The following is a 22,419-nucleotide window of genomic DNA, read 5'->3' as shown; positions in this document are numbered from 1 at the left end:
TGGGAACAAGAGCTGACCTTATTGCCCTGAGTAGCCTTGGGAAGCAAACCCTACTTCTTGAGAATCCAGAAAGCTACCTTTCAACAGCTCTGCTCCCCCACCACCACCCAGAACCTGGGTCTTTTTATAAAAAGATGGTGAGACAGTTTCACTGCCTTGAAACACAAACTGAGCCACAGGACTTTAAACTTCCCACAGCGGAGTTCCCTCCTGCAAGACACAGAGGGGTACATAGTATAGGGGTTCCTGGACCACATGCGATCCTGGGCTGCAGGCTCCTCTTGGCTCACCCTCTGCTGAGGGTAGGCTCAGGGAGCTCTGGTGGGCCTGCTGGCTCTGGGGATATGCACTGACATTAGCTCCTCTCAACCCCTAGCTTTCCCGCGCCCATAATGCGAGCCCCTGGGGCAGTCCCAATGGCTCATCCCTGTGGGCATGGCCAGTCCCCAGGATGCGTTTTTCCTGGGCTTTCACCTGTAGGACACTGGCACATGTGACCCTTGGTTGGGATATGTCTGAGGGCACCTTCCCAGGCAGCCCTAGTGGGACCAGAGGACAGGGTGCCCACGGAGCCCTTGGGCCCAGCCCTGGGCAGGAAGGACGAGCAGGGACGGCCTGTCCCTTACTGCTGGCCGCAAGAAAGGGCACAGCTGCAGCTTTGCCAGCCAGCCCTGAGTCAGGGATCAGGGACGATGAGGGGGCAGAAATAAATCACCAAGATGCACGAGGACCTGATCTTTCCTCTCTGCAGCTGGTCTGCCCTCGGACACAGGATGTGCCTACAGCTGCCTCCTGTCATTCATACAAACGCCACGTCCTTGTTACGGGGAAGAATACAGTACCAATCCCTTTGACAGAAAGCAGCCCGTGGTCTTCTGTTCTGCTGCAGAGGACAACCAGCAGCCTGTTAGAGTGACAGTGTTGACAGTGGACTCGGCTCACAGGTGACAGCGGGACCAGGAGGAAAGACTCATTCATGAGCACCTGGCTCGGGTCGAGCCTGCCCACCTGTTTCCCTCTTTGTTGGGACTCGTGGACGTGGGGCCCTGGAGCCTGGGTCCCAGCACTGGGGGCGGGGGCATGGTCAGGGGCCCACAGAAATGCCTCCTCCCACGAGGCTGGCTACGGGGGCGGTCCCAGGGGGAGGTGTCAGGCGCACAACCAACTGGCATCCTGTCAAAGCCGCGTGCAGAGCAGCGGCTCTAGAGCTCAATCCCAAGAGGAAGACGGTCAGTGGGAAGGTGGAGAAACACCACGTCCAGCAGGTGTGCACAACCCCCTGAGCTAGGCCCTGGGGACCTTGGCGGAGGCCAGGCGAGGACAGAGGGAGCAGCGAGCGTGGTCTCTAGTGGTCTTTAGACAAGCACGGCCAGTCCTGCGGAGAGAGGAGCTGCCCGAGGCAGAGAGGGCAGGACCGGGTGACTGAGTGATGCTCGAGGGGAGGGGGGGACCAGCGTGTGCAGAGACCCCTGCCCCAGCTGGGAGGAGTGCAGGGGAGGGGGCAGGTGTGGGGCCGAGGAGGAGGAGCAGTGAGAGGACATTTCTAGGGGCCTTGTGAAGAACGGGGATCAGGAACTCAATGGATGGCCTTGCACAACCTTGAACAAATTTACCGGTAACGGTGAAAGGCTAAGACTGCATGTAAGGAGACCCAGCATCAACCAGATGAATGTGATGAAAGGAGGGGAGGGGGCCTCTGTGGCTGGGACTTCAGCCCCACAGCACCTCCCCCCAGCCTGCAGCACCCCAGAACCCCTGTTAGTCTTCAGGGCCCACTGAGGGCCACCTCCCCCTAGACCAAAGAGGGGGGACATGAGTGCTCAGCGTGCCCCAAGTCAGTGCACATACCTCTCCCAGCAACACCTTAGGGCCTTGGGGGACCTGGGCAGGTGCATTTTATCCCAGAGTGAGCCAGGGGTGGGGGGGGCAGGAAGGGGTGCAAAGCCCCTGGGTCACCATAGAAACAGGAGAGGGGGTGAGAGGATGGTGCATAGGTAGGAAAGTACCTCTGGGAGAACCCCTCCCCCAATCACTGCCACACAGACCCTCTCAGCATCTCCCAGCCCCTCACAAACCACAGAAGCTGCGGCTCTGGGGAGGATGCTCAAAGACGAAATCAGGACTTCCTTGTTCCTGGAAAACCTGTCCCACTCTCGATGACTGAGCCCCAGCCAGGCCAGCGAACAAGCTCCCATCCACTGCCACACACTCCGTCCCTCACCACCTCGCCTCTTTCCCCCAGAACCGCCCCTTTGTCAGTTAAGGAGGAGAATAAAAGCCACTGCGGACTCTGGACGCTGGGCAGAGTGACTCATGGGGGCCTGTGAGTCACTGTCCAGGTGACGGCGTGGAAGGAGCCCCGGCAGAGTCCAGGTGACCCGGCACCAGGTGCTGGGGAGACAGCCTGGAGGAAAACAGGCGATGTGGTGGCCTTTCCTGGAACTTCGGTGACATGTAAGCTACAGCTGACTTCACAGGTCTGCAAGGAAGCTCCCCCGCCCATAAGCTGTTTAATGATTCACTTGTTCGGGCAATTTCAAGATGCTGCTAAAAGCTTACTCAGCCCCTTGAGAAAACAGTGAAACTGGGAGGTGAGCAGCACCCCCACTGTTTGCATGGGGTTGGGGAGCAGCTAGGGTTGGGTGTGGCAGGGCGGTAATTCCTCATCTAACTTTCTGTCCTCACTGACAGGACAACATTGGCCTGAGAGCCTCCTGTGTGCTTCACTAAAAGGGTAGTTATTTTAAAAATGCAAAGCTTACCATTAGAAACAAGAAAAAAGAAGTGAGAAACTTCATATGCCTTAATCTTCTGGACAATGAAACTGCTCTGAATGCAAAGCTGAGGCTGCAATTAATGTTCCACAGGGATGAAGTCATTTGACTCCAGAGCATCTCTACCTGGGGGCTGACAGTGGGGCACTGTCTAGTACCATATGATTTTATTTAGCTTTAAACCAAATTAAAGATGTAAACGCCAAATATAACTCATCAGAATAGCTTGTGGGATTAGAACACCCTGACATAAAGAGCTAAAGCAGCCCCTGCTTCTTTACGGTTAGTGTAACTGTTAGGATCCTTGTCCTGCCAATCATGATTTTAAAAATTACTTTCAAATGCAGTTAAAACAGAAGTCTGGTATTGAGTCCAGGATGGAACAAAGGATTGGATTTTCTGGTAGAACATTCTTGTCTAATAAAGATATACGAGCTTAAGTCATGCCGTGGTTTTAAAACATTGTCAAGGATATATCTTATCGGAGAGCAAACAACTGGGAAGGCACGTTTCAGTTTGTGGCAGCAAGACTGGGGTGAGCGGGTACAGCCACATGGGCTGGGCAGTGAGCAATGCGGCCAGCAGAGGTAGACCACGTACGCCTGATGCTGCAGAGCTGGGGACAAGGCGGGAGGAGTTTCAGCATCAGTTTACTCCAGAAATCAGGAAACAACAGAAAATCCAACCAGACCAGGAGAACAACAGCTCATCAGGGAAGCCTGTACCTAAGAAGGAAGTCTGCCTGGCCTGGGAGAGCTGGGCAACTGCATGCCTGCCTGGGACGAAGCCACAACAGTCTCTTCTAAACTCATCCCCCAGAAGCCACCACCCACCCTGGGGAGGGGTCATCATCCATGGTACTTACGTTCGATGAGAAACAGAAAGCACAGGATGCCCATGGCAGCCACGATGGCCCCGGGCACGATGAAGGACAGGCCCCAGCACGTGGACACCCAGTAGCCAGCAATCAAGGAGCCCAGGATGTTGCCCACGGACGTGTGAGAGTTCCAGACTCCCATAATCAAACCTCGCCTGCAACACAGCAAGAAATGGCATGTGAGGTCTCAGGGATTCAGGGATTCAGTGGGTCAGCATGTGACCTCACAACAGTGCCTGCACCATGCATGAGCTGATGTAGAAATACTTGGGGCTTCCCAGGTGGCACAGTGGTAAAGAGTCCACCTGCCAATGCAGGAGATGCGGGTTTGATTTCTGGGCCAGAAAAATCCCCTGGAGAAGGGAATGGCAACCCATTCCAGTATTCTCGCCTGGGAAATCCCATGGATAGAGGAGCCTGGAAGGCTACTGTCTACGAGGTCACAAAGAGTCAGACATGACTTAGCAACTGAGCACTCACCCAGAAATAAACAGGTGGTGCACACACCATCTCTGCAAGGCTCGGGACTGGCTGTTTATGAGACGGCTGTATCGCCACTTACTCTGGCTGTATAATTACATGTCTCTCAGCTTATTCATTTTATGATTAAAAGAGGAAAGCGGCCTTTTCCTGAAATTCTTGGAAAGCCTGAAATTTAAATTTGTGCCTTTGCAATTTAAATACAGGGCTTCTCTTGTGGCTCAGCTGGTAAAGAATCCACCTGCAATGTGGGAGACCTGGGTTAGGAAGATCCCCTAGAGAAGAGAAAGGCTACCCACTCCAGTGTTCTGGCTTGGAGAATTCCATGAACTGTATAGCCCATGGGATTGCAAAGAGTTGGACACGACTGAGCAGTTTTTACTTCATTTCACTTTACTTCCCCTGTGGTGCTAGTGGTAAAGAACTCGCTTGCAATGCAGGAGACATAAAGAAGTGGGTTAGATCTCTGCATGCCGAAGGCCCCCTGGAATAGGGCGTGACAACCCACTCCAGTGTTCTTGCATGGAGAATCCCCATGGACAGAGGAGCCCCAAGGGCTACAGTCCATAAAGTCACAAAGCATTGGACACGACTGAGCAACTTAGCAAGCGTGCAATCTGAATACAATCATCTGATGAAACATCTTGTTAACAAAAGTCCATGCTGATGAACCCACCAGATGAACATGGCTAAATAAAGCTGGATGAGTGGGTTTCCTGTTTTAGCTTCCCTATGTTGTCCAGCATCTCCAATCACTTTCTAATCGTGGTCCTGGCTGTGCTGTGTGTCACACGAACATTAGGATGGCCTCTGACTTCAGTCAGGTCCGGAAATGAATACGGCTCTGCTACCAGGTGCTGCGTGACCTTGACAGGACCTGCCAATACTTCCCTGTACCTTCCAGTCTGTGAATATGTAGCTTCTGCTTCCAAAGGCCTGGGGCAAGGCCCTGACTGATTTCTTCCAGGTTCCCGGGAGGCCAGGTAAAGCCCAGGCTGCTGGTGGGCTTGTGAGGGTGACTCAAACTCCTCCTTGCCCACAATGGGGGGCATCTCCTGGGACCAAGGCCCATCTGAATTTCAGACCCCCAAGTCCCAGAGGTTTCAAGCATCTTATCTCATAGAGTAGACTAAGGTGATTTTTCTGTAATCAATCTGAAGAAAAACTAAACATAAAGTGGTCTAGTTTTCATCAGAAGAATGAAAGCTGCTGGAAACAGGCTGCCTTCCTCACCTGCCTTTTCCAAACCAGTTCCCAAGGCAGGTGACAACGCTGGGCCAGCCGGTGGTCTGCACAAGTCCATTGATGATCTGCAACAGAGAGCAAAGGAGAGGACCACTGAGGGGGACATGCACACGGAGGGAGCCCATGCTCAGGGCTTGGGTGCACAGCCCGGACCTCACAGGAAGAAGGGGCAGAAACCCATTCAACGGGAGCTTCAATAGCCAAACCTGTATTTTAACTATATATGTGTATATGTGTGCTCAGTTGCTCAATCATGTCCGACTGTTTGCAACCTCATGGACTGTAGCCTGCCAGGCTCCTCTGTTCATGGGATTTCCCAGGCAAGAATACTGGAGTGGGTTGCCATTTCCTACTCCAGGGGGTCTTCCCAACCTAGGAAATGAACTCAGGTCTCCTGCATTCCAGGCACATTCTTTACCAGGGAAGCCCTATATATATGTATATATATATTGGAGAAGGAAATGACAACCCACTCCAGTATTCTTGCCTGGATAAGCCCATGGACAGAGGAGCCTGGTGGGCTACAGTCCATAGGGTTGCAAAGGGTCAGACACGACTGAGCTACTGAGCACACATGTATATACCTTATTATGAGAGTAATGTGTGCCTACTATGAAAATTTTAGAATAAGCAGAGAGAAGAAAGAAAAGAAAATCTCTTGCTGAGAGATGAACAGCTTGGGGCCAAGCTGTCCCATGTCTTTCCAACCTAAAACTTTATAAAAAGAGAAAAACCTTCTCTGTTTTATAGAACTGTGATGAAACCACAAATGTAGCTTAGAAATTGCACATTTTTCCTCCTTCCACCATCAAGAAGGTATGGATGCTAAGACTCCACTGAAATGAGCATAACCTTGACCTGGCAGCTGGAGAAACATTCTCCACTTGCCAAGAGCGCCCTGAGCTTTCGTTGGAAGAAGGGACTTAGAAAGTGTATCGGCAATTGGCTTTGCTTTCATCTCAGCGGCCTCAGGGGGCAGCTTTAGGGGACAACACAAAGCAAGGACCAACCTCCAGTCTCCTCCAACCTCCGCAGGGAAGGACTGGCCTCCGGGAGGCGGCCTGGGAGCCGCTGGTCTGGTCTCGGGGGCCAATAGGCTCAGCCTTCCCTCCAGGAACGTGCTGCGACTCTGGGGAATTCTAATTTTCTGTATTACTATACAGTGTATATCACTTTGGTAACAAAAACAGCCAAACTCTTTGAAGTCCTGTGGTGAAAGTTGTAAGAGCAAATTACATATAATTTGCCCCATGATCTTAGAACATCCTCCTGGGTTCTCTGGAGAGCCTCAGAAGTTGAGCATCATTGCTTTGAGTCCTTTCCATGTCCAGTCAGTATTATCCACAGGGCTGCTGGCAGGGGCAGAGCCGAGTGTTCCAGGCAGCACTGGGCCTGCTAGAAGGGGCCGGCCGCATCCCCACTGACTGCCCCCAAGGCCCCTCAACCCTCTCCTCCCCTTGTCACACCCACATCCCCCAACTCTGGAGCAGTCAAATCTGTGACAGGACAGAGCATCTCAAATGCATTCAAATGAAGGCAGAAGGACTCATAGGGCTTCATGCTCCATTCCCCCTGCTGGGGTAAAATCAAATAGGATTCTTTAAGTGGCAACTCCTGACATCAAGAAACACTTCGTGGCTGCTGGCATCTCAGAGCAGAGGAGAGAGAAGGGGCCGTGTGGTCCAGTGCTGACCTTGACTTCAGACAGGACACAGCTCTGCCGCCTCTCCCATGCTCCGCAGTCTTCTCTCTTGGCAGAGGTGACATGAACACCCCATCCAGCTCATGGTGGAAACCCAATATGTGGTGAGCCATGGACCAGACCTCACCTGAGTTATCACGTAGAACCCGAAACTGTGGATGTTGTAGAAGTACCCTACGCCAAACAGGGCAGTGAAGGCGCCACTGGCCAGCATCCCAAAGGTTAGGTAACACCGGATGGGGAGGCGCTCCCCTATTATGCCACTGAGGACGAGAAAAAAGAAAGACAAACAGGAGCAAATGAACACGCCCATAACGTAAATGACCCGGCCATTCTTTCCGGATGCTTTCATGCTGTCCTCTGAGCTTTTAGAACTTGAAAGCACTTCAATTTCCAGGAAGTTTTAATGACAATTATTTCTCAATGGAGCATTTATTCTCCAGAAATCAGAGACATCCTTTAAGACTTTCTATTTAGAGTAGAAGTCACTGTCAAATAATAAAATTGAAACACTCTGACAGAAAGGATGACTGCCAGTGGAAGAAACCAAAAAACTTGTCCTGCTGGCTTAATCCTGTTTGATATAAAAAGAATAGCCAGGGAATATATAGTGTTTTAAAGTTGCAACTGTTGGATTGTAGACAGGTGGCAAGAAAAGGGACCACCTGGGACCTTGAGCAGGTTTCTCCACCCTCTGGCTGGCAGCAAGCCTGTGGATGAGCAGCGAAAGGGACTCTGCTGACGACCCTCCTGCCTCAACCACTGTGATCTGGTTTAAAGACCGACAGAGCCTTTTCTTTAAGGCAAAGCCTGAAACACGGGGGCAGAGCCTCTATCTTCCTTCTAAACAACAGGGTGACTCAATAAAGAACTAATCTTTCGGGAGAACTGCTTCCTAGAGCTGCCTAGGTTCTCAGACAAGTAAATTTGGTTAAGCACCTGGCAGGTGGTGGGTGTGCAATAAAATAGCTCTGGTGCTTCTGGGGAGGGTGAAAGTTTCATACTAGGGCATATATATTTAACAGGTTTTTACCACCATCACACCACGCTGCCCAGTGCCATACTAAACACTCTTTATTACTGTCCTGTAGGAAATGTCACCATGGAACAGCCTGATGTTGTCACTTATTAACTGAATAAAAAAGCTGGAGGGCAATCATTAACGATTATGAGCCTTTTCCACTCAACCCTATGGGTCTCATTTTCCTCCATGCAATCATTCTAGGAGTCAGATAAATATGAAACGTAATGAAGAATGACACCTGCCTCCCCTGGGAACAAACTCCAAAATTCTGGTCTTTCATCTCAAGAACCAATACCCTAGAGAGCTTTTCCTTTTGAATTGAGCAAAAAAAAAAAAAAAGAAGAAAGAAAGAAAATCTACCCAGTATCATGTAAGTGACCTTTTAAACATGAAAAAAGAGGAAGTGATTTAAAATTATAAACAGCATTCAGGTCATTTTTCAAGCTGAGTAGAAACCTGATCACGTACAAACTCGAGAGCACCCTAGAGCTAAAGAAATTATCTACTTCATCTTGCTCACTTCAGAGAAGAGGAGCCATGTCCCTGGGGGGGCTGGCTGAGGTGTCCAAGGTCACAGACCAACTGCAGAGTCAGATGGGCCTCCAGAGAGTTGCTGCTATTGCTGGGCTTTCAAAAGTCCTCCAGCCTTGCTAGACAATACTGAGCCTCAATTTGGTCTCTGTTCAAAAGTATTTAAAGAAAAGACCTAACAGAAGGGGTAGCATTCCACATTTTATCAGGCTCCTACAGGTAATGAAAGCCACACCACCCCTGATGGAAGCTGCCAGCATCGAGCTGGGTCAATGCAGGTGTCACTGGGTCTGATTTATCTATTAAACCAGCACCGTCCACATCACTAGGTCACTGAAAGGCCACGCAAGGAAGCAGGCAAACCCTCGAGTCACGAGTCTACTGTGAATTTCAAGTTAGGTCATTATGAAATAAATAACAGTATTTCATAATAAAGTAATATTATTTCATAATAGCCTTTGTTGGCGAAGTGCATGAAGAACTATCTTTGCCAATAAATAAGCAATGATAAAACCACTTTATTCAAACCAGGCTTCTAAGCCTCAGCATCCCTGGCACCTTGGGTGGATAATTCTTTGTGGTGAGGGGCTGTCCTGGGTCCTGTCCCACACTTAGCAGCACCCGGGTCTCTGCCCACTCGATGCCAGCAGTGCCCTCCTTCTCCAGCTGAGAAAACCAGCAGTGGCTCCAGTCTCTCCCAGCTGAGAACCACATTTAAACACTGTTTTCCAGTAACAGAAAAACACACTCAACCTTTGGGTCTTTTTACATGATTGATTATTGGTGTCTAGGAAAACTGTAGTCTATAGGTCATAAACATTCGACCCCAGGGTAGAATATGGCTGGTTGGCTGGTTACAGTCAAGTCCCTCGGGAACCTGAGGCTTACCCTGTCCTTCTCCGAGGCTGGGCTCGCATTCTGTCCTGCGTCTGCTATTATTTGAGCTGCGCTCAGACAAGCCCTGCTGCTCTACAGATGTATAAGTTCAACAAGGCATTTCAGCAGAAACTGCCTGTCTGGGCACCAGCCACCCAGCCACCCACAGGTCCTGAGCTGGGGGGTGGGGCCCAGGGCTGGATAATAACACAGTCCGGGTGGGTCTCAGCAAAGAAGGTAAACATTTATAGGGAAACCAGAGATCCTCAAAGCTCTAAAATCTCTCTATCTGAACAAAAGTCTCTTTGGACTAAAGGCCTTGGTCCCTATAAGCCTTTTCTTTTTTTTGTTAAACCTGGTTAGAAAGACACAATAGCCATTTTTAACTGACCAATCACACGTCCTATACCTGCTAACATTTACCACCCTCTCAGGCCACTTCAGAACTGGATCAAGAACGAGGTAATGACGATCATATGTAACAGATGCTGGGACCACAGATGGGCCCTCTTCTGAGCATCCTACATATACTAACTTATTTAACTCTCATCACACAGAGTCGGACACGACTGAAGTGACCCAGCAGCAGCAGTAGCAGCACACCTCTGTGAGTTAAGAACTACTGGTTCCCCAGTTTTGTAAAGGGGAAACTGAGGCCCAAGGAGGTGCAGTGACTTGTCCAAAGCCACCTGAGTCAAAGCCAGGATCAAATTCCAGCAACGTGTCCCTGGAGTCCACACCCCCAACTGCCCAGCAGGATGGCCTCTGGCAGGCAGGGGAGGCGCTGGTCCAGCTGAGCTGGGCATCCAGTGGACATGCCAAGCACACCCCGTGTGAACTGCTCTGATGCCAGGCAGGTTAGTAAACAGACAACAGTCCCTGAAACCAGAGGAGAGGGTGCTCTGCTGGGCTTGCTGAGTGGGGAGCTGCCGGTACCCTGCTCCAGAGTGACCAGGTCCCTGCAGGGTTCACCGTGCATCTAACCCCGGGCCAGGATAAGCCATCTGAGGACAGTCTGCCTGGTCAGCAGGACACCTGGGGCGTGCTCTGGCTCCCATCTCACCTCATCTCTGAGAAGAGACGAGAGGACCACTGCCTGTGGACCGGGATGGATCTTCAGCATGCCTGAGCCTTGCTCTGCACCCAGCGGACCAGCTGGGTCTCGTGATCCCAGTCAGACCTACCTCAGGTACATGCCGATGGCGTACGCGCACAGGAAGGAGTAGTCCAGGGCTCCGAGCAGCTGTTGATAGTTGTCCTGATCTACACGGGTTGAGAAGCAATGGGAGAGCCAGAGTGTTGCTTAGCCTTCACTAAATGTCAGCGTACGTCCAGGAGAGGGGCAGTGGAATCCTGACTTCTGCTCGCTAGGGCTGGGTGGTGTCCTCAGGTGGTAACACAGAAAACGCAGCAATGGGAAATAAAGTTGCCACGTTGCAAATTATCACTACATAAATATCCTCCCATCAGGTCAAATCCCAATCGCTGGGGTGAGCCTGTAGTTTACTCGTTCTGTTTCACGTTACCCTGGCTTTGCTTCAGCACCATCACCCCCCACTCCTGCCCCGGCCAGCACCCCAGCAAAGCTTTCTTGTGTCCGCCCACAGCTTATACCCTGTCAGTCCTGACTTCCAGCTTGGACAAGTGCAACCTGCAAATGACCTTCAGTAGGGCATGCATGCTAAGTTGCTTCAGTTGTGTCCGACTCTTGGCGACCCTATGGACCCTATGGACTGCCAGGCTTCTCTGTCCATGGGATTCTCCAGGCAAGAACGAATACTGGAGTGGGTAGCCAAGCCCTCCTCCAGGGGATCTTCCCAACCCAGGGATCGAATTCATATCTCATTATGTCTCCTGGTTTGCAGGAAGGTTCTTTACACTAGCGCCACCTGGCAAGCCCGACCTTCAGTAGATCTAATCACTAACCCAGTGTTCCCCAACCTTTTGGGTACCTGGGACTGGTTTCATGGAAGATAATTTTCCCATGGACCAGGATAGGGGAATGGTTTCAGGATGATTCAACTGCATTACATTTATTGTGCCCTTTGTCTCTATTATTATTTTATCAGCTCCACCTCTGATCACCAGGCAGCAGATCCTGGAGGCTGGGAACCCCTGCACTAAGGGGCAACCCTGCACACGGGCACTGGGGACGCAGCAGCAGCTGAAGGCGGGACGCTGGTTTGCTGGGAGGAGGGACCAGTTTGCAACTGGAGGCGTGGCTGCATCTATCCAAGGGCATCGTTACCGCTGCTAAGATCATCTGGGCCAGGGGAGCCAGGCCAGCCAGCCAGCTCTGGGGTCTCCACCTGTGGAGGAAGCCTTTGGGGTGAGCACGGGGGTGGGGGTGGGGGCTGGGGAACAGACGGAGAACTCACCGAACGGGGCCCAGCCGCAGTCGGTCCCGTTGTCTGGGAGCTGGTGAGCAGGGGCAGCTCTGGCTTTTTGGCTCTGGCTGCTGAATCCGACTTTCCCATCATTTGAAGCCGTGCAGTAGCTGTGCAATTCACCCTGGGACACCCGTGGGGTGGACAGAAGCCAGAGAGAGAGAGAGAGAACTCAGTGGGGTTCAGGGGTGCAGCATGGGGCAGCCATCCTAGGGTGACTGCATTCTCAGGGGATAAGGCACCCCTGGGCCAGTGTCTCTGCAGGATCCACTGCATGTCTGCTGATGAGGACCTTTCCCGAGCTCCCTAGCGCCCAGCCCCTCCTGAGCAGAGACACAGCCAGCATAGCCCGTACGGCCACCCAGAGACCACTGCTCAGAGCAGCCAGGCCACACCCAGGATCACGTGCCCAAAACAGATGCATGGATCCATCTTGCTGTATTTATATCATTGAAACAAGCTTCAGGTCCACACGAGGCTGAATCTCGAAATAAGCCTTACACAGGGGAGCACACATGGGAGGACTCTTCTCATGAGCTCAGGAGGAGGGAGAAGAATCCAGGTGACATTGAGAGGATCGTGGTCACCTAGAGACAGTGGGGTAATGACGGGGGCCAGGCACAGGGAGCCCTCGAAAGCTGGACAGGGGCCAGACCTCAAATATTTGCCAGGCCAGACCCTGAGGTCTGTGGACTTTACTTTGTGCAAATTGTATCTCAAAAACACGCCTAAAACTAGCTCAGGGTGCTCCTTAGGGAGGACACGCACGTTCGAAAAGTGCCATATGGCAGCCCGGGCCATCGTGGTTTGGGGACCTGAAACAGGTGACTTGTTCCTTGAAACACAAGGAGTGGCAGACAGGACTCCATGCATCTGCCAGGCAGCCTGGGGGTCACGCAGTGTCGCTCCCCAGACGGCCCCCGGCTCCCACTTCTTTCCTGCTGGGGGCTTTCTGGGGTTTTCGCTACACGTGGCTCAGATGAACCAATCAGTATGAGTGACAGTAGAAGGGAGGTGTCCTCAAGGCCAGGGAGGTGGCCCTCAGGGGGAACAGTGGCCTGAGGGGCCAGGCCTGGGCAGATGTCAGGAAGGGGGCCCCGGCAGGGGCGTCTACCCCGGGGTCAAGACACACAGCAACAGGACCGCAGTGGGCTGGACCCCTGTCCGCCAGGTTTGGGCAGCCAGGAGGCCCGTCCACCACCTGCGCTTCGTGGACACCCTGTCTCTTCAGAAGGGAGTCACCAAAGAGGCTGGTGTCCTTTAAGAGGCTGCCTGGCCAGGGCCGTGGTTAGCCAGAGCGGACACCTCCTGATTTTACACGGACACACACCCCTGAGACCTGGCCTGGCACACAGGATGCAGCGACTCTGGCCACACGGCTTTGTCGTCATCACTGGGCTCTCTTGCTATAATATAAACATGGCCGTAAAACTAGCCAAGGCTCTGCTTTCCAAACTGAAGGTAACACTCAGCAAAGAGCTTCCCTTAGCTGAGCTCATCCGCCCGGTAGTGGGGTGGGCAGCACCACCTCAGTGCCCTCGGGCCCCCTCGGGCCACTTGAGGGACAGGACCTGGGGAGCCTGAAGCCCTGCCCTTCTCCGTGAAGCTGGATTCCAGCACCTCCCCGGCCACCCGATGCAAGCTTCTCCTGTCTTTGCCCTCAGGAGCGGGTGTGTTTGCCCACCTTCCCCTGATGCTTCTCTCGGAAGCCGTCAGGGCCAGGCCCAAGGTGCCACCGAAGCTGTCTATTCACCTTTCACTGAAGGAGCCCCAGGCAGGATGCGAGGATCCTGCAGGCGGTGTGCAAGGGAGGGACCTGTGAGCAAGGCTGATGTGGGGTTCCTAACACCTGCCTCTCATGGAAATCTGCAAAGAGGACCATTGTAGATGCAGCTCCCACGGCAGGTCCACACCCTCTTTCACCATCCACAGGGGATGGAAAGGATTAGAAAGCACCCATTTTTGTCTCATCAACAAGCAGGAGAGGGTTCCTGTTTTGGTTTGGTGTTGCTGGTCAGGGGCACAGCCTCTGAGCCAGGATCTGGGTGCCGCTGTTCCAGCTTCCAGCCTGGGCCGAGTCACGGGAGCTGAGCTCCCACCACCCGTTACGGAGCCAGCACAGTGCAGCCCACTCCAGCGCTGCTGTAAAGGTGAGCAGGTGGAGGTGTGTGTGGAGAGCTCCTCCTCCAGTGCTTGTCCTCAGAAGCACCCAGAAACTGGCTAAGCTGTGAGTTGGGGGTCCACCCACACTGAGGCAGCCTGATGCCTCCAGCTGCCCCTCCTCTCATTCAGCCCCTTCTCCCCCGGCTCTTTCACATGAGAAATGCAATCTCCACCCCACCCCATGGAAAGGCTGCAGCAAAAGCAACAAAAGGTTGAAGATTACTTGAGTATAATGAGTTCTGAGGATATTCCTGAAACTTGGCGCTTGCAGGAAGATAAGGATTAATAAAACTAAGATTATCTTAGTTTGTAAAAACAAAACAAACTCACCAGGTGAACTGATTCTTATATCATAAAATCATTTGCGGGGGAGGGGGGCGGCTAGCCTTCCGTTTTCATAAAGGCAGTCTCATTTGCAAATTTTTTACACAGGAAATTAATCAAAACACAGCAGGCAGTTATTAAAAGTCAATCAATCAGAAGACAATGTGGCAGCTGAGAAATAAGAGTTGTGAGACACCAGGGGAGGAGGAGCAGAATGGAACGTTCTTGGTACTTGGGGCTCATGACAGTTTAATAAATGTCCATGTGATACGTAATGGAACGGGAACAGCAAAATAAACCACAAAACAAAATGAACTGCCACAGTGATTGGCAGGTGGGGGGGGGGTGGGGAGCAAGAGAAGACAGGTTATCAACTTGAAGGAAGGAGGCAGAGAACAGCCATGACGTCACGAAGCCCTGTGTGCGGGGGAGGGGCAGGGACAAGCGTGGCTGCACATGCACTTGCCCATCAGCCATTTAGGCATAATCGTCTTTTATGTTAATGTACATTAATGAAGACCCTATGCTCCAAACTCTGAACCTGAACAACTACACCCTGAGAAACTATTTGCTCATTCATTCCAAAAACACGGGTTTTCTCTTGGGTTCTCTGGCCAAGGCCTCCTTGAAGCTGCTCATTCTAACGGAGGAGATAACCCAGGGGGAATCAGGAAGGGGTCCAGAAGATGCTGACAGCTGACAATGGGGTGGGGGGGCAGGAATCACTCAGGGGACTCGGGCGTCATCAGGAGGATGGGGTTGTGTCAGCTTCATTCCACCTTTGGATCACACGTGGAGTTTAGTATGTGTGTGTACACAGATGCACGCATGTGTGCATACAAGTGTGTACATCATCTATACCAAGTGCATATGTTTAGAAAACTTTCTAGAGCTCGTTAGGTTGTGTGGGTCCATTTATTCTAACTAGTCTTTCACGCTCCTTTTATAAAGCTCTGAGTTAAGAGAACTCTTGGAAGCAATATGCCGAAGCAGTCCTAGAAGAGAAGTGAAAGTTCTGGTGCCCGCTCTGCTCTGAGTACTGGTGTCCCACCAAATTCATATGTTGAAACCTAACCCGCTGAGGTGATGGTGTTAGGAGGGGAGGCCTGTAGGAGCTGATTAGGTCATGAGGGTAGAGCCCTCATAAATGGGGTTATAGATAGTGAAATCGCTCAGTCGTGTCCGACTCTTTGCGACCCCATGGACTGTAGCCTACCAGGCTCCTCTGTCCATGGGATTTTCCAGGCAATAGTACTGGAGTGGATTGCCATTTCCTTCTCCAGGGGATCTTCCCAACCCAGCAATCAAACCCAGGTCTCCTGCATTGTAGACAGACGCTTTACCATCTGAGCCACCAGGGAAGTCCATAAATGGGGTTAGTGCCCTTTTAAAGGGACCCCCATGCTACTCTAGCATGGAAACATATACATTACCCTACGTAAAGTAGACAACCAGTGGGAATTTGCTGTATGACTCATGGAGCTCAAACCAGTGCTCTGTGACAACCTGGAGGGGTGGGATATCGGAGGTGGGAGGGAGGTTCAAGAGGGAGGGAACATATGTTTGATTCATGTTGATACAGGCAGAAACCAACAAAATATTGTAAAGCAGTTATCTTTCAATTAAAAATAAATAAGATTTTTAAAAAATGACCCCAGAGAGCTCCTCAACCTTCTAGCATATGAAGATACAAGGTGGCTGTCTGCAGGCTGGAAGAAACCTATGATGCTGGCACCATGACTGGGGAAGACCAGACTCCAGGACCACAAGCAAGAAATGTCTGCTCTTTACAGCCATCCAGTCTGTGGGGTTTTGTTACAGTGGAAAGAGTGGATGAGATAGTGCTCAGAGCAGGGGGAAGAGACAAGCGGTGCCCCACTTACAGCAGCCCCTGGTGGTGGTCAGCTCGTCTGCGTCACGGGTGCCACATGAAGACACACACCTGCATATGCAGACACACACCCACTTACACAGGTGTTCAGAAACACACAGGGAGGCCTCGGGGTCACTGTCTATTTCTTAATGGGATCATTCTACATGGACTTATGTACACTTTCACTATTCTTACTCAAAAATACCTCCGAGGAATTTTTCTGCATCAACTGATTTTGCTCTAATTCATTTTTAAAGTAGTTGTACATATCAGAATATGAATTTACTATAATTTATTCAAACTTTCACCTGCTGATTAAGTTCACATAATAGCCCGGGTTTTTCCTCCCCCCTTTGCCCCCTTTTTTTTTTTATTGCCAATAAGGCTGTAATAAAGATGCTTATGCCGATATTCCTAAGTGCTTTTATTTTTATGGACAAAGTTCCCAGAAGCAGGAACTGAAGGACAAGCATTTTTAATGTCAACAGGTGTTACCCAGACACTTTCCCAAAGGTTGCAGACCCTTCGCATGTCACCAGGGCTGTCGCTGTCTTATATGCTTTGCCCATCAGTGGGTATAAAGTGATGCACTGTTACTTGAACTTGCACTTGTAAATATCAGCAAGCTTGCACACAGTTAGTACAGCTCCTGAAATTCAGATCCGTCGCCTGTGAACTGCCTCTTCAACACTTCCGTCCATCATTGCTTTGGGTTTCCCCACTTTACACCCCTAAAATAGATATGATCTTGTTCTTGGATTTGTACTTTTCATTTTTTACATTCAAACCCTTAATTCATCCATCTATTTTATATGACAGAGGTTCAATATTATGCAGCTTCCAGGTGAATCGCCACTTATTAGATGAATTATCCTTTCCCATCACCTCTGTCACCATTCTACCGCATTTCTACAGTATTTTCTATACTATTCTACTGACCTCCTTGTTTGTTTTCATGTAATACCATAATAATTGGATTATAGTGGCTTAAAAATGTTATCTTTTTCACACTTTGGTAATTAATTCCTGGACATTCTTTGCATACTGGAGTGGGCTGCTGTGCCTCCTCCAGGGGGTCCTCTCACCCCAGGGCTTGAACCTGAGTCTCCAGATAGCAAGTTTCCCTCCAAAGCCTCAGTGAGCACTTCCAGTCCCTCGGGCTTTGTTTTCTGTTGGCCTCTGGACTTCAGAGCTTTATCCTCCTGGTCCTGCGTGTGCAGAGAGAGCTGAACATTCACACTCAGATCGGTCTCTGCCCCCCGGAGAACCTGGATCCCAGCAGCCTTCCGGAGAACCCCCTGCTTTCAGACTTTTGTCCTGGCCCAACCCAGGGCAGGGGGTGGCTGGGAAGAGTCCCTCACTGAGTGTGCCTCCAGCCTCTAGGTAGGAGGCGGGGCTAGATCTAGAGCAGCTGAAAAGAGAACGAGGTTGTAACCCCACCTCCTCCCAGACCTGTTTTCATCTTTATCACTTATTTTTCCTTTTTGCTGTCTACTAAAATCACAGAAAATGACAGATATCAGCAGTAAGTCTAAACAGAGTAGCCTCATGCTGACATGACATGTCAGATAGCTATAAATGACATGAAAGGATGTGAATCACTATATAATGCATCGCCCCTGGTGATCAATTCTAGGGAAGCAAATATATTTTTATTTGTTCATAATGTGTTAATAAATACGGGTGAGAGATAATTCCAACTGTCCCATGGGTCAACAGGATCATTATTACTTCTAGGTTTATAAATAAGATGAGGTAATCAGGCATGTGAAAGCCTTGTAAGGCATTACAAAGGAAGGTATCACATGCAGTGGGACATGTCATCCATCTCAGAATGCCAAGAAGCCCCTGGGTTCTGATTAGGCTAATCCACAACCAGGCACACTGAAGGTGCTGAGTCAGACCATATATGTGTTGAGGAAAATCTGGGCGTGATGCTGTGAATGTACTCAGGTACTTAAACCTACCCTAGAGGCCCTGAAATCCTGAATGTTCATTGGAAGGACTGATGCTGAAAGTGAAGCTCCAATACTTTGGCCATCTGATGGGAAGGAGAGACTCATTGGAAAAGACCCTGATGCTGGGAAAGATTGAGAGCAGAAGGAGAAGGGAGCAACAGAGGATGAAATGGTTGGATGGCATCACCCACTCAATAGACACGAGTTTGAGCAAGCTCTGGGAGATGGTGAAGGACAGGGAAGCCTGGCGTGCTGCAGTCCATGGGATCGCAAAAAGTCAGGCAAAACTGAGCAACTGGACAACAGAGACCCTGAGCCAGCAAGGTCAAGAGCAGGGACCCTTAAGTCAGCCAACACCCATGGAATTCACCTGGTGTGGCCCCAGTCTTCATGGAGGAATTAGGCTCCAGAGTCTCAATTTCCTCAAAAGGATGCTCTCAGGACAACTGTGATGATGATATTAAACAAGGGACTCGTGCACCTGGTCAGGTTGGGGGCTCAGCCAGCGGCCCTTACTGTGACTGATGAAAACTCAACTAAGCTGCTCACAGGACTGCCTCATCATTAAGCCCCAAGCCCCCATCAGGGAAGCCGGGAGAGCGGCCCTGGCTAGGTGCGGATGCACGCGACCATCAGAAGGAGACCCTCTGGTGTCCAGCCCACCTGCGGGCTGCCCCAGTCCCAACACAGGCCCTTCACTCGTCAGACTGCTGCTGCAGGGTGACAGCTGCCCTCCACCTAGCATGTCGGGCACTGGTCCCAGGATCCACACCTAGTCTTTTAGGCTGGATCCTGAACCTCAGGAAAGCTCCAGACCTCTCTAGCTCCTTCAGTTCCATAGCACTCACTAAGGCCCCTTCAACCATCTCTCCCATTTTCATAACTTGCCTTTCTTGAGTCATATGTTTATTTCCCTAACCAGGAAGATAGGAAGGAGCTGAATCTAAGTTTCCAGGGGCGGTTGGTCCTTGGTACTGGTTTTAGAGATGCTGGTAGAGTGGATAAAAGCCCACCATCTCTTGCCCTGTCCCTTTCTCTCTTTTGAAAACTACATTTTAAAGTCTGCAAACATTTCCATAGTTATTAAAACCTGGCATATCAAAAAAAGGGAGACTATTAAAAGTGACTTGAAGGGCTGGGGAAATTCCTACTCACTAGAACTCAAGGAGGAATGGCAGGGGTGAATGGACTATGTTTTACATCCAGTGGGAATTGCTAGGGAGCAGGGAGCACAGAACTGTCCAGAGAAGCGCCAGCCTTGGCGCTGCCACTGGCCTGCAGCCCACGAGGGCGGCTGTCCAGCACTCGGGCCCCTGGGGGAGCAGAGGCTGCAGGACCACAAAGGTCAGAGCAATCACAGTCCTGGACCAGTGCCCCGCCAGTGAGGAGAAAGCGGGGGCGGGGGGGGGGGGGGTGCGGGGGGGGGGGGCGGGGCAGAGGGGGCTGTCGAACTGTAAATGAACTATCTGTGGCCCTGGATGAGTCCCTCGTCCTTCTATAATAAAGACTCAAAAGTCATTCAAGGCTGCTGACAGTCTGCAGGCAAAATGATGTCATTCCGATTCCTGCTTTTCCTCTAAGCTATAACTGGCTATTATGTAGGAATGTCTGCTTTAATCTCCTTTTCTTCAAGTCAAGTTAAATGCCTGCTTAATAACTCCTGCCCACCCATCATTCACACAGAAACCCAGTGTTCTAAGAATAATGAAGAAGCAGAACCACTGTCAGACTTAGAATGAAAACCTAATGACCGCAGAAGCAATTTGGGGAGCAATTTTAGGTCAGATATATTTGGAGAGAAAATTCATATAAAAGACAGGATAGATATTTAACTAAGACCTAGAATTCTGGAATGGTCAATGAATATAACTGAAAATAATACTACCCCTGAAATTATAAATCCTAAAACCATTTTAGAGATTTTAGATTCAGGAGAAAGAGAAACCAAAAAGCAGAGCAGCAAAATAGCTTACTTCTCAAACAATCCATTTTCTCCATTTATCTCACGAGTCTCCCCCACACTCCCCTCCCCAACAAGTGGCTCTTAAAGTAACTTGTTCCTTATAGAGATTACAGGCAGGAAATGAACCGAGTGCTTTGAATGGTTTCTTACCTTAACTATGCTGATAGGCTTTCGAGATAAGTGAAAACTTGCATACAGCAAAAATGTCAAAATAAAAATGAAGGCTCTGTACCTGAAACAGAAAACAGTGGCAGGGATGACATAAAATAATATAAGCTGCCACATGACACAGCAGTCCCACTCCTGGGCACATGCCAGGCAAAAACAGTTCACAAAGGCCCGTGCTCCCCTGTGCTCGCAGCAGCACCATTCACAATAACCAAGACGTGGAAACAACGTGCACATCCACCGACAGATGAATGGATAAAGAAGGTGCGGTGTGTGTACACACACACACACGCACGCACGCACGCACGCTCACAGTGGAATATTACTCAACCATTAAAAGGAAGGAAACAAGGCCATTTGCAGCCACACAGACGGACCCAGAGATTTCATACGAAGCAAAATAGGTCAGAAAGAGAAAGGCAAACACACATGGCATCACTTATACGTGGAATCTGACACAAATGAGCTTATCCACAAAATGCAGGCAGACTCACAGACACAGAGAATGGAGCTGGGGATGCCATGGCAGAAACCACAAGGGGGAGAGACAGAGTCGGGGCTTGAGACTGCCAGACACAGACCATCACACACAGAATGGATAAACAGCAACGTCCCACCGTATGGCACAGGGAACTATACTTAATATTCCATGATAAACCACAACGGATAAGAATGTGAAAATGAACATAAATATGTATATCACTCTGCTGTACAGCAAACATTAAATGAAACATTGTAAATCAACTATACTTCAACAAAATAATAAAAGATGCATTAAGAATACATTGCAACTGTATTCTTAAATTTCCTTATGCTGTATGCTATTTATTCAGTCCTATATCAAAGATGAATCCTATATATCATATCACTACAATAGAATATTTAAAACAGGTGCCACTTGTACTTTGTAAATTGAAATTAAACATTCATGGGGAAAACTAATCAAAGAGGAATCTAGGACCCAGATGTACATATGTGTTTAAAGCGTAGAGCAAAAAAAAAAAAGATTATTTAGTTTGTGACAAAATTAACTGCAAGTGACTTACAAGCCTGCTATCCTGGGCATTTAAGATCATATTTATTTTTTTACTGTTTAGCTTCTCTGCAACTTTTTAGAAGGACACAAGAAATAAAGAAATATAAATATTTCACTGACCTCAGTGAGAACAACTCAGTGATGCCAACAAGCTATGAATAAGGTCAATGACATAAAAACTATTGGCCGAAAGCCCTGGTTTATGAGAAAAGCAGTTTGAGAGGAACAGCTGAGCTGTATGGAGCGACAGACAAGATGCTCTAGCAAGAAGATGAAAGTTTATTCTGGTCTGAACGTTTGAACCAGGCTATAGGAAAACAACCCTTCAGGGAAGAAAACAGGTCAGGAGGAAAAAGTCCTTGGCAAGAGATGACAAGGGGCTCCAGCCAGGAAGGCAGGCCCTCTGCATCTTGAGGCCCAGCCCCCAACCCTGAAGAATCCATCCTGTTCTGTTCTGGAAATGCCAATGACCTTCAAACTGCGTGCAGGCTTCACTTGGTCATTAACCAAGGTGAAGGCAGAGGCCACAGAACCCAGAGGGGCCCCCTCTCTCTTTCTCTGCAGGGGAGCCACGACCCCAGGAGGGCGGCTCATTCTAAGGCCCTCAATATGGAAGGACCCCTGGGAGAAATGGGTGGCAGAGGAAGAGATGATTGGATAGCATCATCGACTCAATGGACATGAATCTGAGTAAACTCTGGGAGACTGCCATGCTGCAGTCCATGGGGTCTCAAAAGAGTCAGACATGACTTAGCTACGGAACAACAACTTCCTGCTATCTCTACCCACATTTCTGGTGTTGTGATTTAGTTCTCAAGGCCAGCTTCCTACACTAACATAAAGACTCCTAGGGGTATCTGCCTCTCTGGCCACCAGAAAAGTAAGTAAGTGAAGTCACTCAGTCATGTCTGAGACTTCGCGACCCCATGGACTGTAGCATGCCAGGCTCCTCTGTCCATGGGATTCTCCAGGCAAGAATCCTGGGGTGGGTTGCCATGCCCTCCTCCAGGGGATTTTCCTGACCCAGGGATCAAACCT

General features: G+C 50.1%; 1 protein-coding gene across 3 annotated transcripts in view; it reads right to left on the bottom strand.

Annotated features, from left to right (window-relative positions):
- Positions 1–22,419, bottom strand: part of SLC37A1 (solute carrier family 37 member 1) — a 72,748-nt gene that overhangs the window by 36,013 nt on the left and 14,316 nt on the right. For all 3 annotated transcript variants that reach the window (XM_052637150.1, XM_052637168.1, XM_052637159.1), the window contains exons 3-8: positions 20,328–20,409; positions 11,888–12,020; positions 10,694–10,772; positions 7,206–7,341; positions 5,365–5,441; positions 3,640–3,806 (exon numbers count right to left, since the gene is read on the bottom strand). In XM_052637150.1, the coding sequence (XP_052493110.1) occupies positions 3,640–3,806; positions 5,365–5,441; positions 7,206–7,341; positions 10,694–10,772; positions 11,888–12,020; positions 20,328–20,409 (674 nt within the window). The remainder of the gene's footprint in view (positions 1–3,639; positions 3,807–5,364; positions 5,442–7,205; positions 7,342–10,693; positions 10,773–11,887; positions 12,021–20,327; positions 20,410–22,419) is intronic.

Source organism: Budorcas taxicolor, chromosome 1 (genome assembly GCF_023091745.1).
Source record: "Budorcas taxicolor isolate Tak-1 chromosome 1, Takin1.1, whole genome shotgun sequence".
NCBI classification, from domain to species: Eukaryota; Metazoa; Chordata; class Mammalia; order Artiodactyla; family Bovidae; genus Budorcas; species Budorcas taxicolor.
This window is presented reverse-complemented; position numbering and strand designations above follow the sequence as displayed.